The 23,152-nt window shown below is 37.0% G+C and overlaps 1 protein-coding gene across 4 annotated transcripts in view; it reads right to left on the reverse strand.

The window, feature by feature from the left end:
- The window catches only part of MIA2 (MIA SH3 domain ER export factor 2), a 34,369-nt gene extending 16,300 nt beyond the window's left edge, over window positions 1-18,069 (reverse strand). The window contains exons 1-14 of one of the 4 annotated variants that reach the window (XM_035327990.1): window positions 17,793-18,069; window positions 16,373-16,506; window positions 15,002-15,088; window positions 13,521-14,673; window positions 11,322-11,561; window positions 11,095-11,195; window positions 8,467-8,598; window positions 6,772-6,793; window positions 6,588-6,676; window positions 6,166-6,237; window positions 5,308-5,418; window positions 4,857-4,928; window positions 4,339-4,443; window positions 313-435 (exon numbers count right to left, since the gene is read on the reverse strand). In XM_035327990.1, the coding sequence (XP_035183881.1) occupies window positions 313-435; window positions 4,339-4,443; window positions 4,857-4,928; window positions 5,308-5,418; window positions 6,166-6,237; window positions 6,588-6,676; window positions 6,772-6,793; window positions 8,467-8,598; window positions 11,095-11,195; window positions 11,322-11,561; window positions 13,521-14,673; window positions 15,002-15,088; window positions 16,373-16,506; window positions 17,793-17,907 (2,556 nt within the window). In that variant the 5' untranslated portion in view covers window positions 17,908-18,069. Of the gene's footprint in view, window positions 1-312; window positions 436-4,338; window positions 4,444-4,856; window positions 4,929-5,307; window positions 5,419-6,165; window positions 6,238-6,587; window positions 6,677-6,771; window positions 6,794-8,466; window positions 8,599-9,469; window positions 9,623-9,874; window positions 10,016-11,094; window positions 11,196-11,321; window positions 11,562-13,520; window positions 14,674-15,001; window positions 15,089-16,372; window positions 16,507-17,792 lie in introns of those variants that run through there. The other 3 variants (XM_035327989.1, XM_035327992.1, XM_035327991.1) reach the window with 3 other exon arrangements.
- Between the last annotated feature and the right edge of the window lie 5,083 nt (window positions 18,070-23,152).

Raw genomic sequence — 23,152 nt, forward strand, 5'->3', positions numbered from 1 at the left:
AAATATAATTTATTTCCCTTAGCAGATTAGGAGAGCCTCATCTATAGGACTCTAAGTGTCTGACATTACTCTTCCCATTAAAGCATATACCTGCAGGTCAACAGGTATGCCCTAGCAAAGATTCCTCAGATGCTCAAGTAAGTAGGCTTTTCAAAGGGCTTAGCAGGAAAGGAGACATTCGAGGATGGACACATCAAACAAAAAAACAGCTTAACACGTATTAAGAAAAGGAGAGTTTGTTATATCTTCTCGAAACTTAATGGTTAGCATCAGACTGAATAATATGATTCAGTGCTACCAATCGTAATTTACCTTGACTTGACTCTCTTTATTTTTCAATACGTCTTCTATATCTGTTTTAGATGATTCAAACATTTTTGTTTGTTCATTTAGTTCACTAAATCGTTCATCCCATCCTTCAGCTTCTTTTAAAAGCTAAAAAGAGAAATACTAGGTTATTGTGATTATTCATAGTAACAAAGAACCAAGGATGAATAGCACTTCAGCCTGTTATTCATATTATCTACAAACAAAAAAGCAGAATTTTAACCTCTCATCCACCAATATGAATTAAACAAGGAGAGAGTACAAGACAAAGTCTCAAGATTCAAAAATAAGACTTCTACGCTGTTGTCCCATTGATATAGCTACAATAACTCTCTTGTAATTAGTTGTTAGAACTTTTAAAAAATAGCAAAACAGTTCATTTACTATTTCACTCAAAATCACGCTGTGACAACAGCAGTGCATATAAAAAGTGACAATTTGTGTGACAAACAATTATGAACATTGGGGAGGAGTGGACAGAGGGGAGAAGATTCCTTCCCCAAGATGCACATATACTTTTGAAATTATACCTGTCTTCTCACACTAGGAGAGGTCGGCGAGGTAAGGACAATCTGGAAGCTTTTCAGACAGCTGCTTAAAATTCACAAGACTTGTACATTTTCACTATCTCCCTTGCTCTCCTCCATGTTTCTTAATGACATTTTAAAATTTTATTTTAAAAAGAGCTTTCCCATTAATGAAAGTCACGGCAACTGCATGTAATCATTACTTAATAGTATGTATCTTTGTCATTGTGGTTAACTAAACAACAGGCAAATTCCAAGGTTACATTTGATAGATTTTCCCCAGTAAAATCTCATTTCACGGAAGTACTTTACAATAGTAAAGCAATGAGCACATGTAAGCACTTAATTTATTAAAAACACTGGAATAAATTAGCTAAGTAAACCATGCCTTCACATTGTAAGAATAAAATTATATGCATGCAAGTTTTAAAGACAAAACATACAGTATAAAAACATGGGAAATATTTGTTTTAAGAGAATGTCAAAAGAATATTGTTCAAAGTTGTACAGCAGGCAACCAATTTAAAAGCAGTGAGTGTACAGAAAGGAATGCTAGGTTGAGCAACAAAAACTTAAGTGAAAGTTATACTAAAAATAAAACCAGAAAATGGGAGTTAAACAGGGGAACTGCCATGCAAGTAGACAAACAAGCCTGAACACTTGTTATCAAAGATAAAATAAAGGTGTAAAACAAAGTATGTGACTAGAATTGGATGAACACCACTTGGCACACAACTGCACCTTTCAAGCAGTAAAAGCCACATATGAATTTGTAGCATCAGGCAAACTAGAAATTACAGATAAAACAAAAACACTCTTTGCTAATGCTGCTCAGAGGACATACACAGGCAACTATGTTTATAGTGAAAAGTCATTCCTCAAAGGGAAACTAAACCTTAAGAGAGTCCTTCTACATGAAGCCAAAGAGAGAATAAATTGACCTGACTTTATATACCTGTAAGAATTACAAGAAAGGATTTGCAATGAGCTAAAGCAGCATTTATTTCTGATGTTCCTAATGAAGGGGGAAAAAAAGCACATAAAGCAGTAAGTTTGAGTTCATTAACAGTTCCCTTGTTCAAACTAAAAGGCCCAATCCTTTCTCTGACACATCAATCCGAGAGAGCACATCTGTTATAACAGTTAAGCTATGATGTGCCAGAAGATTACGACCCATTAGTGCCAATGGACAGAGGAAGAAAGCACTCTAATTTCTGTAAACAAATAACATCTTTGTTACCTTTTGAGCATAAGTGAAATTCCATCTTTCAAAAAAAAAAAAGAAAAAAGAAAAAAGGGATATAGATCTTCTAACACAGTAAACTAATTTACATGCTTGCAATCACCTCATAAAAGAAAACACAAACAAAGCAGATATCAGGTCCTATCAACTCTTTCCAGGTTCTTTACCCACTAAAAAGCAGAGCAAAACACAACACATACAAGTGTTCTCAAATGACTGAACACTGCAACAAAGCTCAGTTAATGACAAAGTGCAGGAATTCATCCTAAACAATGTGGTTAAGGAACTACTATACCTAAATTATTTTATCTGAAGGAATACAAAAAAAATTATTTATCTAGGAACCTGACAAGTTATTTACATCCTGGGGACTGTTTTTCCCGATTATTTCCTGGGCTTGCTTGATAGAAAATTATTGCTTATAAAATGTAGAGAACTCAGTAGCACTCAGTACTACCTTATTGTAAGCCCTATTTTTAAGTGGAGGAAAAAAAGAATACTCTTTTCACAAAAAGAAATAGATTATTTCTGTCTAAAACCAAGAATTTACCAGGAAAAAAACAAAACAAAACCAAAACACACAACTCTGTTGAGACTTTGAGTTCTACTTCTCCAAATTCATCTAAGTACACTGTCACATTTGAAATAAAGCACTGAGATTATAGACACATCCCTCTCCCTGAAATTTATGTGAAGATTTGACAAAAAAGACTCTTGAAAGAAAGCAAATTTTAAGCAACTTAATCACAGTGATAAAACCAAAATCTACTGTTTCTCCACTCAGTCTGTAATATAATTCTATCATCTTTTGCTTCCCTTTTCTTTTTTTTTTTTTTTTTTTGGTGAAACCAAACATACATCCTTTCTAAAAAGTTTTACTGAGAACAGAGTTGTGCAGAATTGGAATGTTCCTCCAACAGTAAATTTTCTATTTCCAATTTTTTTTTTACCCCTTCAATTGGTAATTTTGATATAAAAGACATTTCAATAGAAAAGGACAAAACCAAAAGTCCTGTGCCTCTAGTTCTGCAAGGTGGGTAACCTGATGCAATTCAGACAACAAAAACAAAGAGATCATCTGTCAGGCAGGAAAAGATGCACATATCCATAAAAATGAAACACTCCATGTAACATTTAATGTTCTGAGATTTTTTTTTTTGAAGTTATAGAATATTATAGAATAATTTCATTGTAAAACTAGTTACTGCACTGAATGACAACTGCATACTTTGAACAGTTTTTAAAATAACCAGCATTCTTTGGGATCTGTTCTCGTGATCTGAGGGCTGGAATGCCTCTCCTATGAAGACAGGCTGAGAGAGTTGGGGTTGTTCAGCCTGGATAAGAAAAGGCCAAAAGGAGACCATATAAAGGCCTTCTGGTACCTAAAGGGGGCCTACAAGAAAGCTGGGGAAGGACTCTTTGTCAGGGGGGTGTAGCGACAGGACAAGGGGTAATGGCTTTGAACTAAAAGGGGGAAGATTTAGATTACATATGAAGAAGAAATACTATGAGAGTGGTGAGGCACTGGAACAGGTTGCCCAGAGAAGCTGTGGCTGCCCCATCCCTGGGGGGCAGGCTGGGGTTCAAGGCCAGGCTGGATGGGGCTTTGGGCAACCTAGTCTAGTGGGAGGTGATCCTGCCCATGGCAGGGGGGTTGGAACTGGATGGGGTTTAAGGTCCCTTCCAACCCAAACCATTCCGTGATCTAGCTACGACATGAAGGAAAACAGCTAGTTTGCAAAGTAACAGTCCTTTCTGTATCTTCATGACTTTCCACTAATTTGTTCATAGTGATACTACAATAGTTTGCTACCTGTCTTTTGCATACACTGCAATTTCTTCATTTTTGTCTGTTGTCTGTATCAAATAAAAGCATTTGCTCTCTGCCAATGCAGAGGATCCTAGCTGGAGACTTGCTCAAATCTCTCTGCTTTCTTCCTGATCTCAGCAAAATTCTTATCAGTCCCACATTACTTACTTGCTCTCTTTTTCACTGATCTTTCTGGATGTTTTTTTACAATTAGTTTTGTTTGGGTTTTAATAATAAAGGACTAACTTTGTCAAAGTTTTTCCAACAGAACTTCATTTTAAAGGCATATCGTCTGCCTCATTCCATTTACTAGAACACTCAAGGAATACTAACACAGAGATGGAGGATGAGCTCCTTACAGAAGTCATGTTTACACAGCACTGGAAGAAAATATAAAATTCTAAGGAATTTAACTAGGAAGAACCTACTTGTTTCTCACTTTCCTGGAGATGGCAGTTTTCATCTACTGCATCTTGAACAGATGTCTTGAGTCTCTCTGTATTAATCTGATACACTTTTAGGGTGGACTTGGCCTACATTGAAAGAAAGAAGTATTGTTTCAACAGTATAAATGAAGATACAACAAGTAAGATCACCATGGTATTACTGTACTCATTCTTAACTTTTCTATCCTTACTATATATACATTCTCACATTTTTCCCCACAGTTTCAACAGCCTTTTGTTGATTGAAGTTTTGCAACACTGTATCATTGTGGATTAAAAGGGTAAAGAAAAGACAATGTACTCCCCACTAAATGCCAATCACTATATGAAATTAAAAGTTGCTAAGTCAAATCGCACAGAAGAAAGAAGCCTTAGCATGTCTCTTAGTTTACAGAGCACATTAATTCTGCACCCTTAATCGACAAAATTTTGAAAATGTAACTACATGGAAAATAGAGAAGTTATGGAATTTGAAAACAAATGACAAAAATCGGACATACCTCATCAACTTGTGATTGAACAGATCTTGCTTCATTCTCTAAAGACTCCAATCTCTCCTCAATTTCAGCCACCTGAAAAATATTAGTTTTTTATATAGCTTCTTCCACAGATTTAACTGAAAAAGTCCAGGCAATTACTAAAGTTACTTTGATTTTCAAACTGAGAAGGTTGCTACTGCCAAATTAGGGAAGAGAGTTCTTTTTCTGAACATTTTCTCACATGGGTGTTATTTTTCCAGCATGGCACAGGGTGTTTGAGGAGACACAAAAGTGAAAATATAGTTTTTTTTAAAACAAACGAACAAACAAACAAAAAAAACAAAGAATAGGTTGTCTTCCCCATAGACAATAAGACAATATAACAGACAGTATAATCCCATAGGAATAATAATAATAATAAAAGAAAAATTAAGAGTAAGAGCAACAAAAACAGGATTATTTTTATTCTCACCAAGTTATCAATTTCTGACTGCTTAGATTTTTCTTCTTCCAGTTCTTTTTCTAGATTTGCAATTTCCTGGTTGAGTTCTGAGTTTGACTTGTTCAGTTTTTCATGCGTTTCCTAAATCAAGTTGTTTTGACAGTTAACACAAGACACATGACATTAACTACGTAGGAAGAATATAAATGTTTTAAATATCATTTTAATACAAAATGACAAAGTACATTTATCAAACATCACAATATCAAGGATAAATCTCAAGGTACTCTAGACTCTTGTATGCTAACAAAGCCTATAAGAACTAGATTTATATGGTCTGAGTGGCAGAACAAAATAAATCCATCTGTTTTTTATATAGTGGATTTGATGTTATATAGCCTATGATGTATTTGTTTCATTTTTTTGGAACTCTTACAAATACAAGCTTGGGGGATACAAACAATGTAACTACATCTGATTTTTTTTGTATTACTTAGAACATGAAGCTATTCTCTCCTTATGTGTGACTCTCACTTAAAAGCACTGGTAATTTTAAACTGCTCCAGTAGCTAATAAAATAAACTTGAATTGAATCACATGTGAACGTGTTTAATGCAGTGTTCTCTCTGCTAGAAACAGGAATCGTTTACTGTTTAAGTAATTAAATATTCCGTAAAATGTCATTTAATCTAATATCAATCATTTTGTTTCCATTCTTGTTGTAATTCAACTATTACAAAAACTTTTCTTAGTTTCTCTTCTGTGCTATTTTCAGTAATGCAGGATTAGCAAACCAATACTCACAAAGCAATTAAGTTTTTAACGTGCATAGCATTTTCCTGAAATACTGCCTTAAATTGCTTAGACAATTTCTATTTATCTTTTTACCTCAACAAAAGCTGCATCTGCTGATTCTTTAGTAATATTGCCATCCTTTAGAGAAGATTCTAGATCTTCAAACTGAAAAAAAAAATACTTTATGTCAGAGTATATGTAAAAAAAAAAAAAAAAAGGCGCCTAAGTAACAGAATTAATGATGTTCTAGTCTGAAACATAGCCACCACCTCACAAATGTACCCTGCCAGAAATCAGGACAACCTTAGCCTGAGTAGGTTATCACAGAGGCATAAAAAACCCCCTCGATCACACTGACAATGTGATACAATATAAAACGCACAATATAAAAGCATTTGAAGAATTATTTTTAAAAGTTTTAAACGTTTTTGAGGCTTTAGTTTAGTAATTTAAATACAGAAATTGGCTCAGTTTATCACGTGACACATGTGAAAGCAATTAATGAGAAATATTACCTCTTTTTTGCAAAGGCTGAGTTTTTCAAGAATTTTGCATTTCTCTTCAACTAGTTCAGCAACTTTGTTGGCAAGCTGTTTTTCCCTTCCTATAATAAACAGACAGCTAAATGTTGCAGCATTACAAGTAGCAGAAAAAGTAGTTTAAGAAAGTCATGCTTCAAACTATGAAAAATAAGCTTACCTACATAAAGTCGACTTCTAACCTGAAATAACAAGAATAAATATTTGAAAACATCTGATTAATCACCCTTGCATAGTATCTGAGAACTAATTTTTTAGTCTATGTTTCTATGATCAGGTTAAACATGGAATTTAAGGAATATAAATACAGGTTCCTGTCACATAACCCACTACTACCAACACGAAGTTTTGCCAATACAAAGTGCCCACGAACAACTCTGTGGGAAGTGCCAAATCAGCAGCTGCAATGTGAGGTCTAGTGCACTAGAATCAAACTACGGGACAAAGCCTGTTACAAATGGCCTGGACAAGAGCTGCAGAAGTTGGCTGGGCCAAAGATTTTACAACAAAAGATTCCTCTCACGGCTGGGCCTGGATCACGTCTCTAACATATAAAGAGTCTCTCTGATTTTCCCTGTTTCCTTCTTACTCAAAGCCAAAGAGTCCAAGCAAGAAGGGTAGAGCAATTACACCTATCCTATCAGTCCCAAAAACAAAAAGTCAAACCCCACTGTTTTTGAATAAGTAACTATTCATTCTTCAGAAGACCACTCAGTGCAGTTTTAAGTATGGATGACTGAAAAAGCTGTCAGTAACTTGTAATATCTTGGGCCTTAGTGATAGATCAGGTAACACACGAGAGGAAAACAAGACTAGAGTTGCTGCTTGACTCAAGTATCAGCTGAAACTCATCTTTCATAACATCTAAAGCAATGAAATAGTTAAAACAAACAAACAAAAAAAACCTGCTAAAAGACACAAGGAATAACACAAATTACAGATTTGTTAACTTAAACAAGTATGGACTTCCCCTTCCAGACAATCTGAATTGCTGCTGCAGAATAGGTGATCTAAGGTGATTCCAGATCTCAGGAGACATTAGAACCCTAAATAAAAATGCAATTGCTCTTATCTGAAAAATTAAAATGCTACGCAGCCTGTCTTCAAACAAAAGCATCATTAAACTTAGCACAAAAAACAATCACCCTCTGACTACTTAAGAGCATGGAAAAATTAAGAAGTTTACTAAATACTGAGTTATGGACACTGAATCCATTTCTTTAGTATGGGCAGTTTGGTAGGCAGGTGTTACTGCTCAGATCCTTACCCACTCATGACTGAAACCAACCCATACCTCAAAATATCATCCGATGTGTTACAAGGTTTCAGTACTACATTTCTCCAACACATCAGCTTAGCGCTCGCAAACAACTCACAGCAAAATCAGTTCAGTATTCCAGTAAACAGAATCAAGGTCACCGGCTAAAGTGTTTTAAAATGCCTGCCTTGATGGGACTCCATCCTGATTGCTTTTGCTAATTTACCTTGGAAAAGCCTGAGCTGATCTAGCCAGAACAGTCAGATACATCATCAATACATACGTGAGAATATATACATACATGAGAAGATCTCCATATCCTGTGAAAATAATTTAAGGATCGACTTTTAAAGTCTGGTGTAGACAGAAAAAGGGAAGGAAAGAGGAAGTCTTACTATTGTGAGTTTTATTTCATTTCCTCTACTGACAACGGCCACTCACTACACATCCAAACACTTCCTATCTTGACAGGACAGGCTACTTCCCAAATTTTCTCCCCTTTTTTTTTTTGAGGGAATCTAAATTAAATCACAGCAGATTTAAAATTCTGAAGCATTAGATACCTTGAACAGTAACAATTTTAATTTGAACACTTACTGACTGATAACTTCTATACAGGAACAGGAGAACTGTAAAGGCTCCAACAACAGCAGCACAAAACACTAATTCCCAAGGAAAACCATACAGGTCAGGACCAGGTCTCATCTCTTCTGGCAGCGAATCCACTGCCTGAAAAATAAAATCAAAAGTTTTAACTAAGGAGATTAATTTCATATTCAACACTGAATGGAAACAGACATTAGAAGCAAATTAAATCATAACATAAGGCAGTAAGTACAGGCTTGTACTTTTTTTTCCAAAACTCCATGAAATTGGTTAACAGAATCTTTTGTTTTTTTAATGTACACATTTATATTTAATGTACATTTACTAAGTGAAGAAAAAAATAGAGATTAAACAAGATACGATGATGAAATAATGCTGAGTGCTTCCCCTTCCGAGCCTGCCAATTACAGTAAATTTTTCTTCAGACTGTCTACGTTTTAGTACTCAGAGTCAATACCAGCCAGTATTTCATGTTTTGCTGTTAGAAACGTTGTTTAGTAGGACAATCTGCTCAACCAACCACACGCTAAAATGAACAGTCAATGAGTTAATCACTGAAAACACACACACACTCCCGTTTTGTATGTAAAGGGATGTCGCTGTTTTCTCAAAGCAAACACATAAGCTGCTTAGGGCAGGTGCCATTTACTACGCGCAGCGCGTGTTTAACAACGTGTTGCAGTACCACGAAGCCTCGGCCCCGATTCCCCTCACAAAACGCTCAGACTACCGGCACCTCAGGACAACCGGGGGCCGCAGGGGGTGCAGAAACCCGGGCGTGCTCTCGCTCCCCTTCCTGCTCGCCACCCAGGACGAAACGGGCAGCGCGTCCCCGACCGCCGCCGGCCCCCGAGGCAGGCCGGGGAGACGCCGCCCGGCTCCCCGCCGCACCGGGGGCGGCCTCCCTCCGGTCCCCCTCCAGTCCCAGGGCCCCGCCGCCCCCCAGCGCCGAGGCACCGGGCACCAGCCGGCCCGGAGGGGCTGCGGCACTCACCCTGCGCGCCCCCTCCAGGGCCGAGCGGCAGTAGCGCCGCGCCGCGTCCCGCAGCCCCAGCCACAGCCCGGCCGCCACGTCCGGGGCGCCCCCGCGGCCGGCGGCCGCCATCTTGGCGCGGCGCGGGCCCACCAGCGGCTCGGCCCCCTTCCGGCTCGCCGCTTGGCAACCGGCCCCTACCACTGCCTCGGGGGACGGGGGGGGGGAAGAAAAAAAAAACACTGCTGCCGGAGAAAAGGGGAACAGGCAGAACAGGGCGGCGGGCTGTACCACTGCGGCGTGAAGGGGGGCGTTGCGGCTGGGCCGCGATGAGGGAGTTACTGGGGGGGGGGGGGGGGGGGGGTGGCCGTGGCGCCTCCACGCCCGGCGCCTCGTGAGAGGCCGGCCGCTCTTGGCGAGGCTTACCTCCGCTCCTTCCATTTGCCTCGTGTAACACCAGAGCCTTACAAAAATAAAAACACCGGCGGCTGGGCCGCTTCCCTCGGCGGAGAGCTCGCCCCGGCCGCTGTCCCCGCTCCTGTGACACTGGCACCGCGGGGAGGGGCAACAGGTGGCTCGGTGACAGGCGGCGGCGCCCGCCCGCTGGGACACACGGCAATGGGCTCCTGGCCACCTCCTTCTCCATGACTTTTTTTTTTTTTAAAAAAATTACATTTTATATATATATATATATTTACATAAACTTACCACAATTTATACATATGCGAACTATTTTCACGGTGCAAGGTGAATGACTTGCATGTGAAACTACCACTAAAAGGTGACAGGTAAAGGTGGAAGCAGCTATCCTAATCATATCAACACAAAAATCAGGGTTGCCAAAGCAGCAAACTGTCGATGAGCATTGAAGTCCAGTCTTGCTTCACTCGAAAGAAAACAAAACCCTTCAGCTTTTTCCTCCTAGGCTGTGACTTGGCAAAAGTCTATTAAAGTCTGCTTTTACCTGGAAATCGGGTAAAATTACATGTGGTTCTTAAACTTCAATCACCCAACCCAAACAAAGTTAATTAGGTTAACCTAATTGTGGAGGGTGTATTTAGGCAACCTAAGGACTTTCATCTTAAAGAAAAAAAACTCATCCTTATAATTGAAATTTTACATTTTGATATTTAAGATATCCTCATAGCAATCAATCCCATTTTATATCTTAAATATTTCCTTAGATAAATATTTTAATGCAGTCATGGATGATGTGAATCTTTGGAAATCAAAACTTGGAAATTATATATTTTTTTAAAGCGATAGAAGTATTCTGCTTATTTTACTTATCCTAACCAAGCTCTCTAAGTCCATGCAAGTCAGTCCTGGCGTGAGAACTATAATGAAACTCACAGTTCCCTAAAGTAAAAAACAAAAAACAAACAAACAAACAAAAAAACCTGAGTTCATCAGATTCTGAACTGTAAACAGAAGCAGACAAACAGCAGCTACCTTGACATTTTCTTTTTCCAGCTGTCCCTTATTTAGTATCAGATATTCCTAGAAGCAAGGGGACTGCAAAGGTTTTATTAGAAATAATTTTTCTTTCCTTCTCTCCTCTGTCAGAACTGCATTGCAGAACGTGGCTAACAACTGGCTTAATTTTGCACCAATTTCAAAAATATTATCATATAAAGAACTCTTACCTTTTTGATAATACTTGTCATAGTTGAAAATGCAGACTTTATCAACTCCTTAATCTCAAGAGCATCCAAGCACAGAAGAATCTGATATATCCAGCCTCCTTCTGTTTTGTTTAAGAGGAAAACAAACAAAAGATTTTATATTACAGCGGTCAACCTAATATAATTCCAAGTAATGTTTTTTGAGAGTTCAATTTGTTTTCCTTCAAATTAGTATTTTTTTCACATACCATTACTTGGGATGTAGCTCTGAACTTGGAAAGCATCATCTGAGAAAGGCTTTTCACCATCGAGTGGAAAGTCAGCCACTGAGCTAGGTATTTTTTCTTCAGAATTTACTGAAGGAATCACTTTTCCATTTGAATGTTGATCAGTGTTGCATTCACCATCAACAGCTCCATTCATTTCATATTTCTCCTTTGGCATTTCTTCTAGAAGTTTTCGTTTACTGCCTATTCCTGCAAATAATTCTGAAAGGACATGTTTATTCTCAGAGGATTCAACTACCCATTCACAGTTTTTTCCCCTCAAGACATTAACCTCCACTGAGATTTTGATCTTATTTTTTTTAACGTTTTCCTCAACTTAAAACCAAACATCAGAGTGCTCTATTAGATTAAAAATGTGCTGCAGATTTATAGTTTAAGCAATGCTAGTTCAAATCATTGTCTCAGAGTGGAGTTTGGAGGATAGAGCTTTAAGCAAAACTGGTATTGCAGTGCAGTAAATAAATATTAAGAAAATAATATGCTCTTTTTTTTTTTTTTTTTTTTTTTTCTTTCTTTCTTTCTAAACAGCAGCCTGGCTTTCTAGCTTGAGGGGTTTTAGAAGACTAGCTGTAACGATATTTTTTTCTTTAAAAATTGTCTTCTATTTTGTGGGATTCTGGGGTAAAAGTTTTTCTGATGCTTTCCAGAGCTCAGATTCATTTCCTGTTTTTGTATCTTGCTCTGTCATACAGGCTTGAATTGATGGGCAGAGATGATCCTAAATCTGACGATACAGAACAATCTTCTTTTACTGTATCGTGATTTTTCTATTTCTTTCTGAGATCTGGATTAAAACTGTCCTCCAATCCATTCTCTGATACCAGAAACTCATGTTGGGAATATGAATCTTCAAGTGCTACTTCTGCACCACTTCTGTGATGATGTTGCAGGTTCATAGGGATTTGTTCAGTTTGTAGCTTCTCTGCAAGAGCACAAACGCTGTCTTATTTTTTACTGATCTGGTGGAGTTTTTTTTTTTTTTTTTTTTTTTTAATGTTCTGTTTGTTCATTTGCATTGTCAGCTGAAGTGCAAGATTATTCTTTAATGAGGTACCTGTGATACTCGTTAAACATCATTATGTTTAACCTTCTCATTTGATGTGCCTTCAGTTTCTTTACCTATAGTATTTCATCATGGCTTCAGCTGAGGCCTTTTTCATCATGGAAGCTTGGTTCTTCAATTCTCAGCAAGAAATTTTACTTTCCTTTCTCAAACTCCATATTTCTTCCAAGTGGCTACTTTCTTCTGAGGTTTTGGTACCTGTCAAATGGAAGCCACTAGTCTTGAGTTAATTCTTGGGACTCAGATTTCTGATCCTGCTCATCAGTAAAAATACAGTGCCTGAAATCTTTGATGTTTCCATAAAAAAATAGCAGTTCATTTTTATTCTCTGGTTTGTGAATTTTCTCTTTTATATCACCACCCCTTTTGAATTGACTTTTTGATGTTCAATTTTGTTGTGTATTACTGCATTCGACCACTCTGCCTTTCTCAGGTGTTTCAAGAGTAAGGCTCGTGTCACTTTCACATGGGATCTTCTTGATGCATGGATTGTCCCCATAACTAATTCATTTTCTGAATTTACAGATTCTTGTATACAAGTGGTGAAGTTATTTTGCTCTTTTTTTACCTTTTCAACTGCTAACATTTTTGATTTTTCCCGGCAGCTAAGTTTGTTTACTGACTGATGTTTCCTCATTCACACATACTGTCTTTTTCTTCAGTTGGTTCCTCTTTGAGATCAGGTGGTATTCACTAGAAGAAAAATCTTGTGCCTGTGAATCCAATGAATTTTCAAAACTAAATTTTGAAGGTAAATGTAGAGTATCTTTGGAGACAGGGTCTTATATTGGCATTTTTCTGACTTTCACTCCTTTAGCACTGGGACAACTAAGCACATCTTCCTGTAAACATTGTACTTTCTCTCCTTTGGCTATTGAACTCTGAAACTTTATTGCATCTATAAAATAACTAAAAGAGAAGAAATGTCTCTGTTCATCAGATGCCGGACTTTTCTTCTGTATTTTTTGTCTAAGGGATCACAGTTCTGAGTTGGACTGAGAAGAAATATGATCTGATGCAATTGATTCATGTCCCTGTTAATTAACACATATGTCTATTCTATAATTAATAAAGCGATTACAGATTTTCATACCAACCTGAATGGCCATAGTTGCTTTCTGACTCTTGATTTCTCATTTTAGCTTCAGTGTTTCTCAGCAGTTGCCTTTCCGATACCAATTCTTGTTCTGAATGATAAGGTTCAACTGGCTCTTCTTTGCCACCAATTAATATATCAAAGTATGATCCACTGCTACTTGAGGTGCTTTTGGTGTCACTAAGAGTATGCACACTTGCTGGTATCTCCCCAGCATTTGGCATGTTACTGTTTGAATCTATTATTTCTTTTGCATAAATCTCATCTTCATCTGTCACTGCTTTAACTGTCTCCTTTGATTCTTTGTCCATGCGTGATTCTTTCTGGTTTAAAGTCTGCATTTCTTCATTCTTACTTGCTTTATTTTCTGTTTCTCTGCTTTGCTGATCTTCTGTAGCAGTTGTATGCCCAAAATTTAGAACATTACTTAAACCCAAATTGAACCAATTTGATTGGGATTTCTGGCTTTCACTATTTTGTTCTTCTATCGATGACTCTGTGACTGCTGTTTCATGTTCATTATTGGAGTGTCCATCCACACCAGAAACGTCATGGACATCCGGATCATTTTTTTCTGATACCAGACCACCATCCACTTTCTCTTTACCAAAATACAGAAAGTCCGTCAGTCCACCCTGAAACCAACCAGATGCTATTGGCTCTTGATCCTCCTTATCATTTAGCTCCTCTAACTCATTTTCAGCAGTTACTATTTTTCTGCCTCGGTAACTATTTTCTTCTAAAGATTCAGTAATTGCTTTTAAGGTCTCTTCATCATTTTTACTTCCTGTGGTGAACCATCCTGCAATATTGGAAACCATCCAACTAGACTGAGCTGGAATGGGTTTTAATGGGAGACTGTTTTGAATTTCTGGCTGCTCAGTGTCTTCGTTTCTATTCTCATTTTCAGTAACCAACTTTTTGCTTGCAGACTCCTCCTGACTCTGAGATTCCTTAGAATCATTTCCTAAAACTGATTCAACTCTTTCTTCATTTTGGTTGGAGTCTCTTATATGATTTAAGAGTTCATTTTCTTGCAGCTTTGATTCTGCATCAGATGCTGAATATTCACTTTCTTTGTTGGGGTCGAGTAATGCACTGTCTTCATTTTCAAAAACATATTCATCTCCATCAAGGCAAAGGAAATCAGTTTCCTAAAATAACAATATTAACTTTTAAAATGTTCTAATGTATAATTTTCTACAGTGCTATGTAGCACAGTAAAGTATATTTATTCTCTTCCTCTGTGTATAGTCTTACACAAAGTACGGTAAGTAATTATATTATTCCTAATGCTTCTATAACATTTATTCAATAAAAAGTTATCTTAGAGGACAACAAACACACAAATGGTGCAATAAGAAAGGAACCATGTTTTGAATTATCTGAAATAAAATATATGTTGAAGCTTGAACTTTTAACTTGGTAGTTCACAGCTATTGAAAATCGAATACATTTGAGAATCTGGTGATTTTGATTTACCTTGGTGAGCACTTCAACTTCTTCTACAATTAAAACTTCCTCAACCTTCACAGCATCTTTTGGGAAGTATCCAAAATCTTTTCCTTTCTGTAAGGAATATAAAAGGAGTGAGAGCATTTACACTGTAGTGGTAAGTATATTAGATGCTTGCATATATGCTAGAAAAGTACGAACAAACACTAAGCTTATAGAACTGCCCCCTATCCCCTTCATTTTGTTTGGTCAAAAAATGATTTATGTTTCCTTTTCTAAAGTGTTCCATTTGCTACTTCAGAAAGCAAGAAGAATGTTATTCCAAATATTACTTTCTGTAGTCTTAACAGTCCTTAACTGAACACAGTATGATGTACACAGATGGTATCAGATAGCTCCTAACAGAATCAGATGCAAAGTTTCCATTTACTCAAGTTAGAGAACAAATACACTTTAATAACTAATGACCCATTAAAAGTTACAAGGAAAATAGATGCGAAATCCAGGTACGAGGCCAGGTGCTGCTGAAGAGAAAATGGCAATGAAGACAACAACAATGCAGAACATAAATAGATGATAATGCCCAAAAGAATAATGCAAACACAAGTAAGAGTCAGTCCGACTAAGAAACCAGCTGCTAGTTTTACAAGAATGCCTTGCATGTAGCCTTTAATGAACGAATACATCTTGGACAGCAAGAAGGAATGAAGTACCTGCAGAGATACTCTAAGATGCAGAAAGAACGTCTGAATGTCACTGGTAAATAATGAATGTCACACATCATTTGGGAAAAACAAAAACAAAACAGAAATCACCACCATAACCAATATATTCTGATTTTGAAGCATTTACATGGTTTTATTAGCAGTTGGATTTGGATCAGTGCATCCATTGCTTTTTAGCTATAACGTAACTTGAACTACAGCATAACTTCATAGCTGTTCTAACTGCATTGTCAATTGTTCCAAACCATTAAATGTGTGCGATAACTTCTCTGGGAACTTTTCTTGAGCACTGAACTGTGAAGTCATGTCCCAGTTCTGGATTGCTGATTAAGCAACTGTAAGATCTCCTTACCTGAAGGTAGGTACCTGGCTCACTAGACCTGAAGGTTTTTAAGGGAAGAAGATGTAATCATTCCAGCCAAATGATTAGATGAAGGAGTCAAAAAACTTGGATTCTGATCTTGACTTTGTTTCTCCATGAGTAATCTACAGCCAGATTTGATTTTCCCTTTTACAGAAAGATATCAACAATGACCCATCTCCCAAACACGATGTTGATCCACAACTGGTTAATGTTAAGAAAGAGATGGAAGATCCCTAGAAGCAAGCAGACTGCTATTACAATGCTATCTAGATTATTCATGCAGGAAGTCTATCAGATTTAAATACTTACACTTCCTGTCCACAAATTTTCATTTCTCCTGGAAAGTTTGGAGTATACAATTATCTCCTCCCCTGTTTTGAAGTTAAGATACCGGCAATCAGGCCCCGAATAGTCTGTAGTGGCTTGAACTCTGCTCATTGCCGCTGGAATATGTAGGAAGAAAGAAACAAGTATTGTAGCCACTTTGTCTGAAGTTAGATATGTTATTGAAGAAGTCTGTTATATAGATACACATTAAGATGTTTGTAAGTACATCAACAAAATAAAAGCTCCAGTCATATATGGGCATTGTTTTTCAGTACTTGTTCACCCAAGCTTTCAAGGCTGAAGTGTGTGTGGGAAATTAGTAAGTTCAACTATTAAACACAGATCTAAGCAGCTAAAAATATTTTCTAAGCATATTTATAATTTTATATTTCAGAAATCGCAAGTTAAATCTAGCTGTAATTGCAGGGATTTTGTCTGCTACTTTGAATATATTAACATTATAAATAAAATAATTAAGCTCTAGTAACAGAAACCTGAACACATTGTCAAAAACAAAATTTACAATTCAATTTGAATGACTTTGCTTTCTTCTTGTCTCCACCTCTATCTCCTATCATAAAAATCATGGTTTATCTATCATAAAAACCTCCACCGACATGCTCTATTCAGTTTGGTGCCCATTCCACGTGCTGCCCTAAGACAGACATCCCTGAGCATCCAGAACCTGGTGAAGTCAGAATGGCTCCACAGGAAATAAACCCATGAACAGAGGAAATCTGAGGATTCTGTACAGAAATGCCCACCGGTGTCTCAGGGACTGGTCTGACAGCTTCCTGCAAAGCTATTTAATCCCCAGGAACTCCATACCTAGTTACTGCTCTTACTTCATGTTAAAGAAGAAAAAGATACATTAACAGTGTCAGTAGAGAAGGATTACAAAAAAAGAACAAAAAACCAACCAACCAAAAAAAAAAACACACCAGCTTGCTTAGAATAGAAAAAAAATACAGTATTGGAGAATAGGCTATGAACATACTGTAAACAAAAAATCTGTTCTTTATTAGTATATAGCCTACCATATATAAATACATAAATATTTACCCTTGTATCTGTAAGGAACGAGGTAAAAATACTTTAAAGTTGCTTTATGCTGCGTAGTTGAGGAAACCTGAGAAAAACTAGCTATTAAAGAGTATCTTATTTTAACTGAACTTCAATCTTTATATACTTGCACAACACAATCCCTTAAATAGGTTTTTCAGGAATATATTTTTTAGTTTTTGAAAAAATGAAGCCTATTTTTCATAAACTTAGTATATTGACAACAAACGTTTTCTATGGCTACTCGTTTTCATTCAGTGCCTTGTTCCTAATCTCAACATTATGGTCTGCAATAACTACGCGTATATAAACTCCTTTAGAAAAAAAATTTTTTACTTACTCTCACATTCCCGATCACCACATTTCTTCCATTCTGAAAGTACCTTTGTACTCTGCAGACTTGTTAAAAATGAAATTACTAGCAGCAAAATTCTCTGATCCAATATTCTCGACATTTTTTAGTAAATCTAGAATGCACTGAAACTGAAAACTTAATTCATTTGCAGAGTACGAGAATATTCTACATTATTTTTCTTGGCCTAAAAAAAGAAATGGCAAATGAAGTTATAATCCCATTTCCCTTCTCTCATCTGCCAAAGCAAAAGTACACTATGCTAACTCTGCTAATAATCTGCCAAGTCAGTTGTCCTGATTATACATGTTTAATAATTAACTTAGTTCAGATAGCAAGACTGCTGTTTTGAATACAAACAAACTAGTTCTAGCCACATAAAAATTTAGCCCCTATCAGAGAGGATTTTTGCTATCGAGTCTATGGAAGACTGTTCAGGGAAATTCAGTATCATTTTTTTTTTTTTCTGGATTATGGGATTTTTAACATCTGATTTTAAGTTGAACTACCATTTTTATACATCATTTCCACATCATGTATCACAGAGCAATGCATCAAATCTAAGCAGATATGTCCTGCTTTATAAGAAATACCTTCTGTTTCTTAGCAACCTATTACCCAACGGAGTTATAAATAATTTTCTCAAACACAGGCTATGCTTTAAAGTGGTAGTCGTGAAGGCAGTTGTACACAGCTTAAATTGATATGAAGTTACACTATAAATGCAATCCTACAGAGTGCTTTGCTTTACAAGTAATCTTTGCTTCAAATGCTTCATAGCATCGCCCCAAATGTCCTTGATCGACTATGCACGATACATCTTAGGGCCTTCACCTTTCATTTCCAGCTCTCCAACATGGAGTAGAATCTACCCTCTCACTTTGTGATAGCATCCCAAGAAACTGTATTCCCTCCCAAGCCGATAATATTTGCAGTTATATGCTTCCTAGCAATCCTGCCCCTCCTTCAGTCCTCCTCCTTCAGTCCTGGGCATGACTCACACAGACTTTGCTTTGCTTTTTCTTTCCGTGAACCTAATCTGTATCTTACTTGCAGCATAGTTCCCCTCTCTCCTGCTCCACAACCCAAACTTGCCAGACACAGATGCTCACTGATCTATGAGCCAGCAAACAAATCACATACAGGAGGCTGGGAGAGAGGGCACAAAGTGCGCTGCAGCCGGAGACGCTTTGACCAGCAATGTCCTGTAAACAAAGAAATCACAGTGGATGACGTCCTCCAGCTACAATCTAACACTTTGCCCCCTTCCTTTGCCACATGGCCTGATAGCCAGACAGGCCTCTCCTGTGACCCAACACACCAGCCGCCCCTGCTGTTAGGTATTTCATTAGGGAACTGTTACACGCACCCACCAGGGCAAACGCATGATAGATCTGTACCCCAGCACTCTCCCCGCAATAGTTTTGATGGAGCCCCATCCCCAGTTGTTTCTCTCCTCCACTCCTCTTCTGCTGCTTAGAGTGCCAGTGACTGAGGACCTTTCCTGGGGTCCTCCAGGTTTATCTGTAGGAGGTTAAATGGAGAGAAATGGAAAAATAGAATGCCAGGCAGCTGAAGCATCTCCTCACCAAGTTTCTTTGAATTTGTGAAATGATTGGTTCCCAAAACTGTACAGGTTAGGACAGAATAGTGAGAAGGAATATATAAAAAAAAATATACTGGGGAGTGGGAAGAACTACAGAAGAATTTGGTATGAGGGGGATCGTCTATTACCAAGTGTCGCACAAAAATCAAAAAAAAGGACAGAATTTTTATCCTGACAAGGTTATAAGATGGTCAGAAGACTCTTTCAGAATGCTGCATAATGACTGTGGAATGTAAGGCAAAAAACCAATCATGGTCTTAGAAAGCTCAGTAGTCCCTTTTGTAGTCCCTTTTTGGCCTTGGTAACTAAGAGGTGATTCACATAACAATGGTAAGGCCAGACATTCTAACACCTAAAATTACATAGTTCAGCAAGTTTGCATTGGAGGGCAAACTGAAGGACCCACACCTTGAGATCTACACATTACATTTGTCAAAATAGCTCTCACAGTGGTTCTGACTTCTCACATGGACACACAAACGAATTCTCAAGTCTTTGTATGGAGATGCTATAAATGGAGTAGCTAGGATGAATTGCAATGTTTCATCTACATCTGCAGTTTTCAAATTATTCTGGGTACTGCTTATTGTGTAGCTTCTCAACAATCATTCTTGTTGGTTTGAAGCTGTTGAAAGGTAGATTAGCAGTGCTCTGATCTGTTATTTGTTCCTCTAATATAACTTCAGTAACAAAGTACATTTATATCAAATGTTCTTTTCTTCAGGGTGTAAATCTCACACTTGCAGACATTATGCAAATGTAAGCTCTAATCACCTTTGAACTGAAGTCAAAGCTAAAGACACACGGAGTTTATCATAGCTGGCTTCCAAAGGACAAAGTTGAAAACTTTACAGCAGGTAGAGTGAGATTTCACTTTATTTGTTTAGTGAGTAGAAGTTGGACATTTCTACAGAACTGAAGCAACAGAAGTGAATACTATTATATATGCAAAAACAAACAATGCTAATGAAAAAGATCTAATTTGAACAGCTTTCCTTAGAATAAAACTATTTTGTTGGAAATCATATCATAGTAACTATAATCATTAAGCTTCTAACTTTAGTCATAAGTAGTACAGTAACTAATAACTTTAAGCATTAAGCTAGAAATACATAACGTGTCTTAAAATGTCGTAAGAAATTCCTTCTGACATACTAAAATTCATAGAAGAATCAAGTCAGAATTAATGGTTTGATTTAAATAAACTGATTAGTATGGCTCACTGAACGACTCAAGATATGATCCTGTATAAATACAGAGATGTTGCGTTTCCTAGACCGTTCAGTATCTGCACGAACCATAGAGATCCCAAAGGAGATAAGCTGATACAAACTCTCATAAGTACATAAAAATCAACACCTATTTTATAACCACAGTATATACAGTTTTGATTATATTTTTATGGTAGCACTAAAAGGTTTCATATAGAATGTAAGGTTTCACTGTGTCTAATATTGCACACGTACATGGAAGGATACAGATCATAACAAAAACACTTAAAACACAGTTCTCTTGTCTTGAGATGTTTGCATGAAAATGCAATGATAAACTTTTATGTGAAATCACATCGTGCCAAAAAGTGTTTTTTTTTTTTTAAACAACTACCTTTTAAAATTTATTAAGTCAAAGGAAGAGAAGAAACACTAACTCACTCACTCTTCTTCCAGTTAAATAAATCGGAACATGTAGCACACATTCTTTATTCAGATTTAAACCAAATTTTTAGCCAGGGTAACCAACTGTAAGAAAAAGCCATTATTACTTCCCTATTACAAAAAGGATTGCAAACATGACAACTCTGTGTGTTACTCGATAATCATGGAACTTGTGATGTGCTGCTTTGAATCTCGATAGTACTTTCCTAAGCTTTGAATGCCTCACACTTTGCTGTACATTAAAATGCTTCACATAATAAAAACTGCCTGGATGAGGTTTGTGTAAAACACAGATTTTCTATACAACTGAGATGAAAGGGGGGTGGGGGAAGGCATCAAAGAGTAAAGCTGTATCCTCCAAAACACAGATCTGCGTGTTATGCATATACACCACTGCTGCAGCATTTGATCAGATCATAAATACGTATGTCTAATACAGTCTTGGAAAGGCTAATCTGAGCAGGGGAGATCATTTTAAAGATCTGAGACACACAAAATGAAGATGTTTGTCCTGTTGTGCAACAGTAATTGTTACAAAAACAACAGCTAAATCAGGATCCCAGAATTATAACAGGGCCTAACCACAAGACCTTCATTCCCTGAGGAAGAAATGATGCTGGAGTAATCTATTTGCAAAATTACTGGTCTTGGAAATTATTAAAGTTTACCAATACCTTCTTTCCTCAGAAAAAATACTTTCCAATTTCCTTACTTACAATGAAACTGTTCTAAGCACAAAGACATCAGTTCAAGTAAAGAAGCACAAATTTGAAGTGTACCTTTTATGCAAAGTCATGCTTCAGCTTACAGCTCATGAACAATCTGCATAAAATCTACTCTGACAAGGACTCCAAGTGGAACATCGTGGAAAAACACATCCCTGGAGACTTCCAGCTTATTGCTGCCAGGAGTGAAGAAAATTGAGACAGGTAAATGGTATAGAGTCAGTGCACGTAGTATAACAGCACCGTAACAAAATAAACCAATCCAACTCTTCTAAATTCTTATTTAAAGCTAAAGTGGACAATTTGACGCAAGCACACCACAAGACATGCATAGATCTTACATGATATGTTCGTTGTCCACTTGTATAAAACACACCAGCTTCATTATTAGTTTTTTGCCTCTTTGATTGTTCATTTTTTTTCCTATATTACTTGACTGAAAAGAGACGAAAGTATTTTTCCTTTGATCTCTACTCACCACTATGGGGGAGTGAAACAAAACATTTTACTCATTTCCTACTTATATGGTATCTGCACTTAATTCTCAGAGACCCAAAACTATTATATTCAATTTCAGGACCAAATTTGATACACTTCTACTTCTACCATTTGAAATAGATTGGGAACAGAAAGGAAATTGTACTCATGGTCTCAGCATTATCCACAACTCTGCAATTGTTTCAGGGTAAGAGGAAACAGCTCTATCCATTGCTTTAAAATTGTTTCTGGCTCAGATGAAATAACATGGAAGGTGAGTGTAACTAAATTACTAAAAATACAACTGCTTTTTAAAGACAAGGGTCTTTATGTGGTATTGTGCTAATAATATAGTACTATCTTATACTGCTACTGTGGCAGAATATTGGTTGGAATGTAAGTAGCTTTTAGAAAAGTTTGTTCTTACGAATTTAACACAAAATGACATTTATATGTTGCACTGCGCTGCTTGGATTTGGCGAAACTATTTACAGCACTGTGTAACCATGGCAGTTAAATTTCTTCAAGCAAGCATTAAACTATCAAATACATCACCTGCTTTGTAACTTGGCAACAAAATTCCTGTATTCACCTTGTCAAATATATATTCCTGCCTGTAATACAACCTGAAACAAGAAACTTGAATGTAATCAATCCATTCCCTAGTTTAATTACCAGCACCCACGCTTACTATAAACCTATAAATATATAATTTATTATATTCTCCTCTGAAACAGTAATGCAGCTTCTGACCAGCAGCCTACTCCAGCTTAATATAATTACACACACATATATAAATACACTTATATTCCAGCTTAGTATAATTACAGTTTTACCTATTAAAACCTGTACAATAAAACTACAAAAGGTATCAATTAACACTGG

This window comes from Oxyura jamaicensis, chromosome 5 (assembly GCF_011077185.1).
Source record: "Oxyura jamaicensis isolate SHBP4307 breed ruddy duck chromosome 5, BPBGC_Ojam_1.0, whole genome shotgun sequence".
Lineage (NCBI taxonomy): Eukaryota > Metazoa > Chordata > Aves > Anseriformes > Anatidae > Oxyura > Oxyura jamaicensis.